The 15,759-nt window shown below is 38.8% G+C and overlaps 1 protein-coding gene across 1 annotated transcript in view; it reads left to right on the top strand.

The window, feature by feature from the left end:
• IMPG2 (interphotoreceptor matrix proteoglycan 2) overlaps positions 1-15,759 on the top strand; it is a 128,443-nt gene that overhangs the window by 37,015 nt on the left and 75,669 nt on the right. Inside the window, exons 5-7 of the mRNA XM_027769966.1 lie at positions 1,546-1,592; positions 3,022-3,104; positions 13,037-13,198. Coding sequence (XP_027625767.1) covers positions 1,546-1,592; positions 3,022-3,104; positions 13,037-13,198 — 292 coding nt within the window. The remainder of the gene's footprint in view (positions 1-1,545; positions 1,593-3,021; positions 3,105-13,036; positions 13,199-15,759) is intronic.

Below are 15,759 nucleotides of genomic sequence, written 5' to 3'. Positions count from 1 at the left end.
TATGCTACCTGACAACTGGTATTCTTTCATCTACTTACTTCAAGAATATCTTTTCAATGCCTACTAAATGGCAGTTGTAGTTTTGGGCAGTTGAGTTATAACAAGAATCTGGCAGGCAAGGTTCCTATATACTTATGGCATGAAAGAGAAATTCAGTCTTTAACTTCTTTTAATTTTGATTGTAGCAGTCACTCCTCCACAGTTTTCCATTCCATGGTTTCAGTTACCTGTGGTCAACTGCAGTCTAAAAATTCTAAATGGAAATCTCCAGAAATAGTACGTTTTAAATTGCATATTATTATGAGTAGTGTGATGGAATCTTTCACTGTCCCATTCCGTCCCACCTAGGATGTGCATCACACCATTGTCTATGCTGCTTACTCTACCCACCATTTGCCACATAGTAGGAATCTTGGTTATTATGTCAGTGGATCCCAAGAAGATGAGTACAGTACAGTGAGGTGTTTTGAGAGCGAGAAGAGAGGTCTCATCTGCAGAACTTTTCTCATAGTATTGTGAAAGGCCGCATATTAGGTCTTACAGATGAACAGCTGTTTGTCCATTTTGTTCTCTTACCCTAACATGGCTGGCTGTTTCTGTAAACCTGTTTGTTCTTCCCATGGGAAAATAGTTTGTGGTAGCCATACAAAAAACCACATCTGAGACGACATCCTCTACCTATATCTTTGTTAACTAGTCCAAAACCCTTTTGTTTAGTAATGTAACTGTTTGTATGGAAACCCCATGCCCCTCAGAAATAATTAACCTGTTTGATTTAGCTTTTCTAACTACTACTTACATAGAAACCCCTGGTAACTGACCTCCTATAAAAAGACTACTCACACTTCGGTCAAGGCTACCGTTCAGACTCTGGGCCCCTGAGCCTCAGGCTGTAGTCGCTGGCCAGCTAATAAAAACTCCCTTTCAACTTAATCTGGCTATAGTGGTCATTCATTCAGTGACACTCTACAACAGTATATTGTTATAATTGTTCTATTTTATTATTGTTGTTGTTAATTTATTACTGTGCCTAATTTATCAAGTCAACTTTATCATATGTATAGGGAAAATTAGCCCAGTATATGAAGGGCTCAGAACTATTTACAGTTTCAGGCATCCATTGTGGATCTTGGAATGAGTCTTCCATGGGGGGGCTATTGTAATTTAAATCACCACATACATCCAGTGGTTCCCATATTGGCAATCTCATTCTGGATGGTTAAGGGGCTAGAGAAAGAGATAAAGCCTTAGATAACAGAATAAACAAAATAATTTCACATAGTGATAAGAATTGAGAAGAAATAAAACTAGGTGACAAAATACTAACTAGGGAAGTACTTTAGGCAGGGTGATTCTAGTTCAGCCAACATTAATAAACAAATAATGAGTTATACTTTTTAAAACTTTTCTACTTAGTACTTTGGTTTGGGAACCCTTATTTGCTCATCTAGACTTTTCCTTTCTGGATAACAAACCCCTAATCTCAAAATAAACCTTCATGTTCCTATCATTTTAGTAACTACACACATTTTGTTTCTTCCCTAGCTCTGAATTGTCGTCCTCTGTTCCTGTTGGTACTTCAACATTGGGAGGTATGCTTTTGTGCCTTTATCCATTGCTCTTTCTTTTTTCCCCCAAATGATAGTGAGTGTAAGTGCGTGTGTGCATAAGACAATAAGAGAGAGAGAGAGTGTAAGGGAGGGAGGGAGAGAAGCCTCCTTGATGGGGCCTTATTACTCTGTGATCTGCTTTCCCCAGCCCTCCAGATCCTTAAGATCTTGGGTGCTGGTGCATTCGTGCAACTGGTACATTTCTAGGCCAGTCCTAGGATGCAAACTGGTGGCTGGCTATGTGATGTCCAGCATTGCTATCCAGTTGCTATGGACTGTGCCACCTAGACTGAACCACTTTCCTTGTTAAATTAGCTATGACTTTAAGACAGTTTGCAAGCACATATGTTCTTTTTTCAGTTCACATTTAAAAATTATCAGGTTTTTCTCTCTTTACAAGAGTTTCAAGAAGAAATAATTATTATTTTCACTTACATAATAGCATGATGTAAGTATAGTTAAAAATCTTCTAACTGTTAAGCCAGCCAGTGGTGTGGTGATTAAATTGACTAAATCCCATCTTGCTGACTGCACAGTTCAAGTCCCCAGACCTGGAGGCTTGAAAAGCACACCAGGCACATGTACATGTGAGCCTAAAACCCAGAGAGCAGAATGGAGAAGAAGGGGTCGTGGCCATCCTCCAGCCCCACCCCCCAGAGGGTGCTCTCTCATTTTCTGTCTCTCTAGTAAGCACACATACCCTCTTTAACTGCGAAGTATTATACAACTCTGAACACTGTTTAAAACAGATGTACAACCAATGAATTACTTTAAGAGAAACATTTTGTAACCACTTTGTCAAAAGGTAGGACCTTTCTAGTTTTACCATTTATCATGTGTCCTGTAGAATTTCTCAGGTTAAAGATTTTTCCAATTGGATTATTCGGTACAGTTTAACCTGTTTCTTTGACCTATATTTTTCTTATAAGTTGGTACTGTTTTAAAAAAATTAATTTTAAAAAGCACAAACTTCTCTGTGTTAGAAATGTTAAGCAAAAACAGAATAGCATGATGAGATCCATTTTTACCAATTGCCAACTCATGATCAAGCTCCAATCTTTATCCACTTTTTCTCTTTGATAGAGTTTCTTTTTTCAGTGTCTGCCCCTTTACTAGATAGCTCTTTAAGGATAAGTACTTTGTCTTTGTATCCCTAGGTTCTAGTGCAGAGTCTGGGATATTGTTGGTGCTCAATAGATGCTTGTTGAATGAATCATAATTATTTCTTGTTCTGGGAAGACTCTATGTAACTATTTCTTGAGATTAAAAATGCCCTGAATTTCCAGGACAAAAAAAAAAAAAAGCAGAAGCAAAAGAGTTAAATAAATGGTATTTGGTCAGCTTCTCATTCCCAGTATGAGCTCTGGCTTAGGGTTTGGTTTCACATGCATGTTCCTGTCTTCCTACTTAGATACTCCTCTCGGTGTTCCAGATGCAGGAGGAGCCTCCTATGAAGGTGCCTCAGAAAGCAGCTTCGAGCAGCCAGAAGAAAGTGTGAGTGATGCTCTGTGTTGTTAGTTTCTAACACGGTGAAGATGGGTTAAGAGAATATTTATATTCCGTTGTTGAACTACATAGCACTTGACGTGGTGCCCTGTTATGGAAATGTCATGGACTCTGAAGTTGGTTCATTAAAAGAATCTGAGATTCTTGGAGAGTTGAATAAATATGCTCTTATTGACAAGTTTGGTGAGGGAGGGTGTCAAATCATAATAAACAAATGACTTGAGGTCTAGGGAATTGTCATCGCGGGAAGCCTATTGTCTTTCGTGGGCTCTGTAATATGATTTACTATAGGGATGTTTTTTCCTGTGCTCTTCTATCGCTTAGCCTGCTCTTTATGAAATAGCAAGAGTATAGATTTTATGTAGTTTGAAAATAAAAAAGTGCCATGCTTTTAACATGTACTATTATTAATAGACATCTGGCCAGTAAACAGCATTAAATCCTATAGCTGAGCCTGTATCACAGACATAGTATAGATTAACAAGAAAATTAAATACTGCCCAAGAATATACAGATATTTTGTTAGAAATTTGGAGGTACTTAGGACCAGCAAATGGCATGATGGTTATGTCGCTGGACTCCCACATGATCAACTGCAGTTCAAGACCCGGACGTGTGAAACTTACACTGGGTACATGTGCGTGTGTGCCCAAAATCCCAAGAAGAGAATGGAGGAGAAGGGATGATGGCATGGCCATCTCCCCTGGGGAGTGATTTCTCATTTTCTGTCTCTCTGTCTCTCTCTGATGAGTGTATGTGCTCTATAGCAAAAATCTCTCTCTTTAAAAATAAAGAAATTTGGAGGTTCTCAAATCCTAGGTTACTTATTGTAGAATCAACTCTTATTGAATATATTCCCTAGAAAGATGCAATTTAGTTACTTTCCACCTTCCCTTCCAAACTTGGACATTTTAATTTATGTGGAATCAGGTTAAGTCACCACTCTGCCATACCATCCTCCCTGTCACTAAACAAGGTTAATGGAAACTTGGGATCTGTATAGTGGATTCCAAATCAGTACTTTTTTTTTTTGTCTTTTCATTAAACTTTGTTTTAATGTGCCTCAAAATTCTGTGACTGATTTTTGGTCAAGTTATTTCCATTAAAAAGTACAGACTTTAGAAACTAATAACTTAAAACTGACACACAGACACACAAAATACAAACAAAATAGTCCACAAAACATTTTCCTTTCCTTCTGAAGGTTTTATGATGCATTATCATTAACCAGTCTTTTACTATTAAACCTAAATGGCCAGTTGAGTCAACCAGTTCTGAGACTATTCTTTCACCACTGATTAAGACTGGGGTGGCAGGAATTAGGGATACTCAGTTAGCCTTCTGAGCTTTCTGGGCAGACAGTGACTTTGCCACGTCCAGCAGCCTTCTTGTCCACAGCGTGGATGACACCCACAACTGTCTGTCTCATATCATGAACAACAGAACAACCCAGAGGAGGATAGTCAGAGAAGCTCTCAACACACATGGGCTTGCCAGGAACCATATCAACAATGGCAGCATCACCAGATTTCAGACATTTAGGGCCATATTCCAGCTTTTTACCAGAATGGCCATCAATCTTTTCCTTCAGCTCAGCAAACTTGGAAGCAATCTGAGCTGTGGGACAATCCAGTACAGGGGCATATCCAGCACTGATTTGGCCTGGGTGGTTCAGGATAATCACCTGAGCAGTGAAGACAGCTGCTTCCAGTGGTGGGTCATTTTTGCTGTCACCAACAACATTGCCACATCAAACATCTTTTTTTTTTTTTTTTGAGAGGTTTTTGCTATAGGGCACGTGTGCTCACCAGACAGACAGACATAGAGACAGAAAGTGAGAAATCACCCCCCAGGAGGGATGGTCATGCCGCAATCCCTTCTCCTCCATTTTCCTCTTGGAATCTTGGGCACGCACGCACACGCGCCCAGTGTGAATTTTAAGCCACCAGGTCTGGGACATGAACCGCAGTCGACTTCGTGGGAGTCCAGCGACATAGCCATTACGCTAACTGCTGGTTCCCCCACATTAAACATCTTTGACAGACATGTTCTTGACATAAAAACTCACGTTGTCCTCAGGAAGAGCTTCACTCAGCTTCATGGTGCATTTCAACCGACTTGACTTCAGTTGTCACATTGACTGGTACAAAGGTGACCACCATACCAGGTGTGAGCATACCAGTCTCCACTTGGCCAACAGGGACAGTGCCAACACCACCGATTTTGTACACATCCTGGAGGGGCAGACACAAGGGCTTGTCAGTTGGACAAGTTGGTGGCAGGATGCAATCCAGAGCTTCAAGCAGTGTAGTTCCACTGGCATTGGCGTCTTTACAGGTGACTTTCCATCCCTTGAACCATGGCATATTAGCACTTGGCTCCAACATGTTGTCACCATTCCAACCAGAAATTGGCACAAATGCTACTGTGTTGGGATTGTAACCAAACTTCTTTAACAATTTCCTTGTATCTCTTCTGCTTAGGGTGGCTCAGTAGAATCCATTCTGTTAACACCAGCAATTAGTTGTTTCACACCCAGTGTGTAAGCCAGAAGGGCATGCTCACGGGTCTGCCCGTTCTTGGAGATAGTAGCTTCAAATTCACCAACACTGGGACCGGCAGTTAGCGTAATGACTATGTTGCTGAACTCCCATGTAGTTGACTGCAGTTCAAGTCCCGGACCTGGTGGCTTAAACTCATGCTGGGCACGTGTGCGTGTGTGCTCAAGATCCCAAGAGGAGAATGGAGGAGAAGGGATGATTTCTCGCTTTCTGTCTCTCTGTCTCTCTCTGTCTTTCTGGCGAGCGCACGTGCCCTATAGCAAAAACCTCCCCCCCCCCAAAAAAAAATTCACCAACACCAACAGCAACAATCAGGATGGTGCAGTCAGCCCAAGATGTGCCTTCATGTTTTTGATAAAGTCTCTGTGTCCTGGGGCATCAATGATAGCCACATAATACTTGCTGGTCTCAAATCTCCACAGGGAGATATCAATGGTGATACCACGCTCACATTCAGCTTTCAGTTCATCCAAGACCCAGGCATACTTGAAGGAGCCCTTTCCCATCTTAGCAGCCTCCTTCTCTATATTTTCGATGGTTCTTTTGTTGATCCCACCAATTTGTAGATCAGATGACCAGTAGTGGTGGACTTGCCAGAATCTATGTGCCCAATGACAATGATGTTGATGTCTTCTCCTTTCCCATTTTGGCTTTGATTTAGTGGTGGTTTTCACGACACCTGTGTTCTGGTGGCAAACCCGCTGTGAAAAAGCCCGAATCAGTACTTTTACCCTAAGTACAATCATGCCCAAAGACATGGTTCTGGAAAATATTGGCATTCAGTAAATATTTACAAATGAATGAAAAGGAAGTAATACTGTTGTTTGGAAATTGAGGCAAAATAGCTACGATTTAGTTCTGGAAATATTTATAGACTGAGATAGCATTCATTGTAGTAGAAATGAAGGAGTGTAGTCATTTGGGACATTAATATCCAAAACAAAGCTGATGCTTGGGGCCAATTTATGGAACTCATGGGAGAGGCCAGCAGGTGGCATGGTAGTTACAGGCACTGGACTCTCACGTGGCCACTGTGATTCAAGTCTTGGACCTGGCAGCTTGCTTTCTCTCTTCCCCTCTCTCTGTCTCTCTCTGGTCAAATTAAAATAAGTAAATAAATGAAATGAAATAAACGATTCTTAAAAAAGAAAAGAACTAATGGGAAAACAAAACTGTGTAGAATACCTGGCAAGAATTAGATTATCTGTACCTTTAGTTCAAAATAAGGCCCAAGGTACAATTTTTAAAATAATTAATTTTTCTTCTAACACATTTTTCTATCTACTACTTAAGAAATTATACACTCTATTTATGTTTTGCTAGTAGTTACCCTATAAATTAGAATGTGTATTTACCTAAAAATTTAAGTTTTTAAAATCTTTACTTATCCTGGGCAACACAGAAAAATTAGAATGTTGTAATTTATGATCACCCTGCCAACTCATGTTATTTGTTAATTTTTGTTCCTTTTCTCCCATTCTCTGTCTCTCTTTTAATCCTACAAATTAAACTGCATTTTTGATTTGTACAAATCAAAGTTTGTTTTTACATTTATCTAGGTGTTTACTACTTTATTTTCATCATATTCTTTCTTTTTTTGTACTTTAGACTTTTCTTCTCAGGAAATTAACCTTCTGTAATATATACTTTTGATACTACTTTAGTAATATCAAACCAATGATATCAAACCAGCCTCTCTCACTGGTTCAGTCTCATTTTTTGATCTGAGATTCTGAAGTTACATAAAAATGGATATAGTGTGTATTTTTGTTACTTTGCTTTGGATTTGTTGTAATTCTTATGCTTTATGCCAAACATAAATTCTGAAAAATTCTCAGCTGTTATCTTTTATGATTAGACATAATTTGATTACAGAAAAAATTTATGACTAAAAAAATCTCTGTGAAGAATGTCACTAAAGACCAGCAGTTGGCATAATGGCTGTGTTGCTGGACTCCCATGTTGTTGACTGCAGTTTGAGTTCTGGACCCGGTGGCTTAAACTCATGCCGGGCGCATGTGAGTGCATGCCCAGGATCCCGAGAGGAGAATGGAGGAGAAGGGATTATAGCGTGGCCATCCCCCCCTGGGGGGTGATTTCTGACTTTCTGTCTCTCTGTGTCTCTCTTTCTGGCAAGTGCACAAGTGCACGTGCCCTATAGCAAAAACCTCTCCAAAAAAAAAAAAAAAAAAGAATGCCATTGGTAATTTGATAGGAATCTCATTGAATTTGTAAATTAATATGATTTTATTTATCTGGGTACTTTCTCTATTTTACTTAGTCAGTGTAGCTAATGGTTTGTTCATTTTGTTTATCCTCTCAAAAAACCATCTTTTTATTATTAAATATTGTCCTTTTATTCTCTGTTTCATTTATTGCTGCTCTAATCTTTATTATTTCTTTTCTTCTAGTAATTTTGGGTTTCCTTGTTCTTGCTTTTCCAGCTCCTTGAGATGCATTATTAGGTTATTTATTTGCCACCTTTCTGGTTTTGTTTTGGCTTTCTTGTGAGGACTGGTTGCTGTAAACTTTCCTCCTAGGACTGCATTCAGTGTGTCTCAGAGATTATGGAGAGTTGCGTTTGAATTATTATTTGTTTCAAGAAAATTTTAAATTTAGGTTTTAATTTCTTCATTACTTTTTAAGTCACTTAGGAGTAAATTGTTTAGTTTCCATGTATGTTTTATATTTTTAAAAAATAATTATTTTATTGGGACCAGCAGTTAGCATAATGGCTATGTTGATGGACTCCCATGTAGTTGACCGCAGTTCGCATCCCGGACCCGGTGGCTTAAAACTCATGCTGGGTGCATGTGTGTGCATGCCCAAGATCCCAAGAGGAAAACGAAGGAGAAGGAACTGCAGTGTGGCCATCCTCACTGGGGGTGGGGTGGGGTGGGAGTGCTTTCTCGCTTTCTGTCTCTCTGGCTCTCTCTGTCTGGCTGGTGAGCGCACACGCCCTATGGCAAAAACCTCTCCAAAAAAAAAATTCTAGGAGGAAAAAAATTTGTTTAAGAAAGGTACACTGAGTAAGTGACAATTTGTCCATAAATTGTGATAAAATGCTGTTAAATTGAAACTTTTATTTACTGTTTTAAAGAATTACTAAGAGAGAGAGTGAGAAACAAAACCACCAGGTCTGAAACTCGAAGTGTGATCAGCCGTGTGGGAGTCCAGCACCCTTAATCACCATGCCACCTGCTGGCCCCTATTTTTTGTATTTTTGAAGGCTTTTTCTGTTGTTGATTTTAATTCCATTGTGTCAGGTCCATTTGCTTTATGGTGTCATTTAGCTCCAGTGTTCCTTTGTTTATTTTTTGTTTAGATGACCTATCTAGTAGTGAGCATAGAGAGTTAAGATCCCCAGCAATTAGTGTATTACAGTCTATCTCTCTCTTTAGGCCTACCAGTTTTCATTTTATGTATTTGGGTGCTCTGATCTTAGGTGTGTAAGTATTTATAATTGTTATATCTTCTTAATGAATTAATCTCTTTAATGCTATATAAGGTTCTTTGTCTCTTTTTGCAGTTTGTAGCTTGATGTCTATTTTGTCTGATATTAGTAAGATGACTCCAGCTTTTTGCTGGGCTTGGGGTGGGGTTGGGATGGGAGCTCCAAAGTCTTCTCCGAAGTGGAATATTGGTGGATTTCCTTATGATACTGTTAGTTCCATACCCTTTTTGCTGTTCTTCTGAAGATGATGAGCGTATGACATTTAGAATTCCAGAGGAAAGGTCCTTTCATCTCCTCCCACCCTATGGTAGGGGAGGGCTCAGGAACCTCACTGATTTCAGGCGATTATTTCTTTACCTTTCTAGGAAGAGATTCTGTGCTTCCGAAGCTCCTGTGGTCTTTTGCTTGAGCTAAGTCCGTATTAACCTCACTCTTCTGCCAGAAGTACAAGCATGTATTAAACATTTTTAGCCTTTCTTCCCAAATATCTGCCACAGTGAGTGTTTCCGGTCAGCCATCTTGCTGCATACCTTCACTACTCTAACAATCTGCATTTCATTGTTTCTCTGTGCTGCATTCAGTTGTCTTTCAGTTCACTAATTCTTTATTTTAATCTAATTTGTCATTCAAGCCGTCCATTGAATATTTAGAATCCTTGCTTTATGTGAGAGTCAGTCTTTGATCTGACTTTTTAAGATGTAAAAGCCTTTCATCTAGTATCCTATCCCTTTCTGATATTAAAAAAACAGTCTAGAAAATCAGCAGGTGTTCCATGGAAGCTCCCACCTTCAACATTGAATCACTTCTCTAAATTCCTATAATCTATCTTTTTTTGGAGAGGTTTTTGCTATAGGGTGCGTGCGCTCGCCAGACAGAGAGAGAGAGAGAGACAGAGAGACAGAAAGCAAAAAATCACCCCCCAGGGGGGATGGCTATGCCACAATCCTGTCTCCTCCATTCTCCTCTCGGGATCTTGGGCATGCATGCACACGCGCCCGGCATGAGTTTAAGCCACTGGGTCCAGGACTCAAACTGCGGTCGACTACGTGGGAGTCCAGCGACATAGCCATTGCGCTAACTGCTGGTCCCCTATAATCTATCTTGATTGACACTTTTTACTTTTTATAAAAAATACTTTCTTTGAAACCAGTTATACATTAAAATAATTTTTAAAATTTATTCAGCACTTTTGGTATTCTGTGCCAGTAAATTTACTCAAGATATTTCTTTTGTAATGATACTAAAGTTGTAAGTATCTGTCAAATTTAATGAGATGAAACTTAATATGGAAAAATAAAAGTCTTGTGCAAAATTCCATAGCACTAAGAGTCTTTTTTTTTTTGGACAGGTTTTTGCTCTAGGGTGTGTGCACTCGCCCAAAAGATAGAGAAAGACAGAGAGACAGAAAGCAAGAAATCCACCCACCCCCAGGGGGGATGGCCATGCTGCAATCCCTTCCCCTCCATTCTCCTCTTGGGATCTTGGACATGCATGCACATGCGCCTGGCATGAGTGTAAGCCACCGGGTCCAGGACTCAAACCGTGGTCAACTACAAGGGAGTCCAGCGACATAGCAGTGGGGACTGGTGGTCCCCACTAAGAGTCTTTGTTGACTTTAGTCTAAGTATAAATCAACAGTATGAGGCAGTTACTGGACAAAAAGAAAAAGAAAACTATTTAAAGCTAATGTAATTTTATCTTGCATTAATAGAAATAAAGAATCTACTATAAGGGAGGTGGTAGATCTCTCTTATTTTGTTAGATCTTACTTATGGGTGCCATACTCTAAGGAAGACTTTATGTGTCTGGAGTAAAATACCTGGCCAAAAGTCACGGAAGACATGATAATTACCTATACATATTTGAAGAGCTCTCTGGAGCTATAATTTTTAATATGTATCTCAGGACCAGATGTGTCCAGGTTACTTCAGTGGACTGCTCCACAGTTGACTGTGGTTTGAGTCCCGAACCTGGTGGCTTGAAAATCATACTGGGCATGTGTAAATGCATGTCCAAGATCTTGGGAAAAAAATGGAGGAGAAGGGATTGTGTGTGGCTATCCACCCTGGGGATTACTCACTTGCCTTCTCACTGTGCCTATCTCTCTCTTTCTTGCAAGTGCATGTGCCCTAAGGCAAAAGCCTCTCAAAAAATATGCATCTCAAGTTATAGAACTTTTATCAGTGATAGAGCTTACAAGGAGAGAATTTGTGTTTATTTATTTAAAATGCCAGAGGGTGCATGCACTTGTGTGAGAGAGAGAAGGAGAGAGAAGAAAAAAGTTTGCTCTCAAGGGGTGTGGCCATGCCACAGTCCCTTCTCCTCTGTTTCTCCATCCAGTTGAGATTTTGGGCATGCATACACATGTGCCTCGTGTGTTTTTCAAGGTGCTTGTGCTGGGGCTGAGATTTGAACTGTGATGTTGGCCATGTGGGCTTAGCTCCCTTAAGTACTAGGCCACGAACTGGCCCATGGATATTTATTGTTTCCTTTGTGTTTTACTTCAATACTTACTTTGTAGCTTAAAATCATTTGAACTTTGGCCACTGGAAAGCCTGGATTTTAATATTCGAGTACAACAACTTTTTCAAGTATTATTTTAGATCCCACATGGCCCTAACCTTCCAGAAATTACCACTGTTGATTTTGGTGTAGTATCAAAAAAGAATATCCATAATTATCTGAAAAAGCTATTAATGTATTCCTTTCTTCCCTTATATATCTGTGACCAGATATTTTTCATAGACAGCAATTAAAATAGCATTTACAATGAACTGAATGCATAAGCAGATACAAAAGTCCAGTTGTCTTCTATTAAGCTAGGCATTAGAGAATTTGCAGAAATATAAATGATACCACTCTTCCCACTTATTTATTTTATTTTACACTAAATGTTTATTTTTATATATGAGGTTTATTATTGTTATTTTAATTTATTTTTATTTTGTTTTACTTTTATAATATTTTAAAGTAAAATTACAATAGTCACCAATCAGGTATATAGGCCTCAAAATAAAAAGAGCTCCTACTAGCTAAGAGAAAATAAATGAGCTACTCAGGTGAGAGAAAAACTATATTTCTGGGTAGGAATAGCTCATCTTGGCTGATATAAACTATATTATTTTTATTTTTAAATGAATTAATAAATTCTTCTTAAATTTCTCTTTTAACTTTTTATTTGGTAAATGTTTGTGCATCTGACCAATGAAAACCAACTTTCTTTGGGTTCCTGAATGATTGTTTATTTTAAAGGGAGTCTAGATCAAAAAGTTCGAAAACCACTCCTCAAGGTTATTTTTATATGATAACTATAGTACAGTCACATCTTTTAAAATTTACTTTGATGATTTCCTGTGGAAAATTTTTCTGCCTTCCTCTTAACTGGTCAGTGTATATTTGAAAGTATGTACAAATGCATAGTAATTTTAATATGAACTTTTGCCTTAAAGTCTAAATGATTTGTCCCAAGTCACATGTTGTATAAAAGGTTATATTGGGCTCACTTGTGGCTGGAGATTAGGCTGATTGGATTCCAGGTGGTCAACTATGCCATTTGTGTCCCAGACTCAGCAGCTTGAAAAACATGCTGGGTGTATGTGTTTTGCATGCCTAAAATCCTGCAAGGAGGGAGAGATGCAGGAGAAGAAATTGCAACATGACCATTTCCCAAGGTGTGTGGGGTGAGTGAATTCTCGTTCCCTCCCTCTCCCAGGCTCTGTTTCTCTCCAGAGAACTCCTATGCCCTCTGGCAAAATTAGGATAAAGAAAAAAGATAATTATCAGAAGTTTCTTCAGGCAGAGTGTCTGGCACATTGTAGGTGATCAATAAATATTTGCAATTTGTATGAATAAACAATTGTATGAATAAATAATTGACATTTATTTTTCCTTCTGTAAAACACCAGATTAGCAATGAAATTGAGACTGCCATAGAAGAATCCACAAAACCAGCAACTGAACAGATTGCAGAATTCAGTATCCACCTTCTGGGAAAGAAATACAGAGAAGAACTACAGGATCCCTCCAGCTCTTACCACCAGCATCTTGTAGAAGAATTTATTTCAGAAGTAGGTGATTGTTTTGTAGCTTTGTTTTTTTCTTTTCTTTCCTTCCTTCTTTTTTTCTTTCTTCTTCTTTTTTTTCTCCTTCTTCCTTTTCCATTTCCTGTTCTTCTTCCTTTCTCTCCTCTTCCTGCCCCTTGTTCTTCTTTTTGGTAAACAAGACCTTTCACTGGAGATGTAAGTTTCCTACATTCATAACACCACTTATTTATTTACTTATTTCAAACAGTTGTACACAAATGTTCACAGCAGTATTATTTGTAATAACTAAAAGATGAAGGAGAAAAATATCTCTCAGCAGATAACTGGAAAAACAAAATGTGATATATCCACACTACAGATATTAATCTGTCATAAAAGGGAATGAAGTACTGACACATGCCACAACATGGATGAGCCTTGAAACATTAGGCTGAGTGGAGACAGTTATGTTTTGTATGATTTCATTTACATAATACATACAGAATAGGTAAATGCATAGAAACAGAAAGCAGATCAATGATTGCAGGGACTGAGAGTAGGAGTGAACAGGAGTGATAGCTTAATGAGTATAGGGTTTCCATTTGGGGTAGTGAAAATGTTTCAGCTCTAAAAAGAGCTGATGGTTGCATGGCACTGTGAATGCACTCTATGCCAATAAAATATACTCACTAAGATGGCAAACAAAAAGAAAGGACCTCTATAATTTTGTGAGGACAATGCTTTTTCTAAACAAATCACCACCAGCAGAAACTCTGAAGGAAGCAAATGAGAGTTTGGGTAAGTAACTAATATGCACTTAAATATATCAGAAAAGATGAATGTATTTTTAAAAGTTTATTTCTTTACTTTATTTATTATTATTATTTTTTTACATTCAATCACTGTGTATCACTACAGCATACCAAATGCATTTTTTCCATCCTGAATACCCTTGTAGTTGACCACAGTTTGAGTCCTGGACCTGGTAGCTTGAAACTCACACTGGGCACGTGTGTGTGGATGCTCATGACTCCAGGAGGAGAAAGGAGGAGAAGGGATTGCAGCATGACCATCCCCCAGGGTGATTTCTCACTTTCTGTCTCTCTGGCGAGTACATGAACTGTAGAGCAAAAAATTTTCTCTCTCTCTCTCTCTCAAAAAAAATTAAACAAAAAAAAATACTTGCAACATAAAACAGTATTACTATTTTTAATATATACATATAGTATATAAAATAACAAAAAAAAGAAATTAAAAGGAAATTCGTAATATAGATGCATGACTTTTTATTGTTAAAAGAATAAGAATGGTATTAAGTTTTTCATTAATAACATGTGGATGAAGATGTAGCAGTATCTTCAAGGAGCTGAGAGGGCCAACCCATAGTGAGGTGTACCTACCACGAAGTTGTAGTCCCAGATCTGCATCTTAAGAAACATACCAGGTGTGTGTCCATGTGTGTCCAAAATCCTAACAGGAGGGAAGAATGGAAGGGATTGTGGTAAGATCATTCTCCATGGAGGATGCTTCCTTACTTTAGCTTGTTTTCTTTCTCTTTCTCTCTCTTTCTCTGATAAGCACATACACTCTCTGGCAAAAAAATTTTAAAAATGGAGCTGAGGAATTTTATTTTTATATACACCCTCATGTTCAGTCAAACTCTCATTTAAATCTGAGGACTATTGGGACCATCAGATGGCGTAATGGTTACATCACTCTACTCCCACGTAGTCGACCCTAGTTCGAGTCCTGGACTCAGCAGCTTAAAACTCACACTGGGCATGTGTGTGTGTGTGTGTGTGTGTGTGTGTGTTGGGGGGACGGTGTCCAAAATCCTGAGTGGAGAATGGAGGAGAAGGGATTGTGTCATGGCCATCCCCCTGGGAGTAATTTCTCACTTTTTGTCTCTGTCTCTTTGGCGAGTACACATGCTTATAGCAAAAATCTCTCTGAAAAATGAATAAAATAAAATTAATCTGAGGTCTATTAAAGAAATATTTAAATAGAAAGAACTCAGATTACCCACAGGTATTCTATGCTGTTTAGAATGAACACACTTAAAACAAAACCTTACTATTAGATTTAACATAAAATTATTCCACTCTTTTGGCTAAATCACCTCTACAACCTTCAACTACTCCTTGTTTATAAGAGGCAATAGTATGCAAATTTATAGTCTGCTTGCTACTTATAAGACTTTTTATTTCTCCATTGTGCAAAACATTAAGTCAGCTTTGGATATTTCTCAAAACTAGATCCTGATTTGGGAGCAGCTGTTGGCGTAATGGCTACATCGCTGAACTCCCATGTAGTTGACTGCAGTTTGAGTCCTGGACCTGGTGTCTTTTTAAAAATTAAAAAAAAATTTTTTTATTTTAGAGGTTGTTCACTATAGGGCGTGTGCGCTCGCCAGACAGACAGAGAGAGACAGAGAGATAGAAAGCGAGAAATCACCCCCCAGAGGGGATGGCCATGCTGCAATCCCTTCCCCATTCTCCTCTCGGGATCTTGGGCATGCACGCACACGTGCCTGCCATGGGTTTTAAGCCACTGGGTCCGGGACGCGAACCACGGTCGACTACGTGGGAGTCCAGTGACATAGCCCT

This window comes from Tupaia chinensis, unplaced genomic scaffold, assembly GCF_000334495.1.
Source record: "Tupaia chinensis unplaced genomic scaffold, TupChi_1.0 Scaffold000100_1, whole genome shotgun sequence".
In the NCBI taxonomy this organism is placed as follows: Eukaryota; Metazoa; Chordata; class Mammalia; order Scandentia; family Tupaiidae; genus Tupaia; species Tupaia belangeri.
This window is presented reverse-complemented; position numbering and strand designations above follow the sequence as displayed.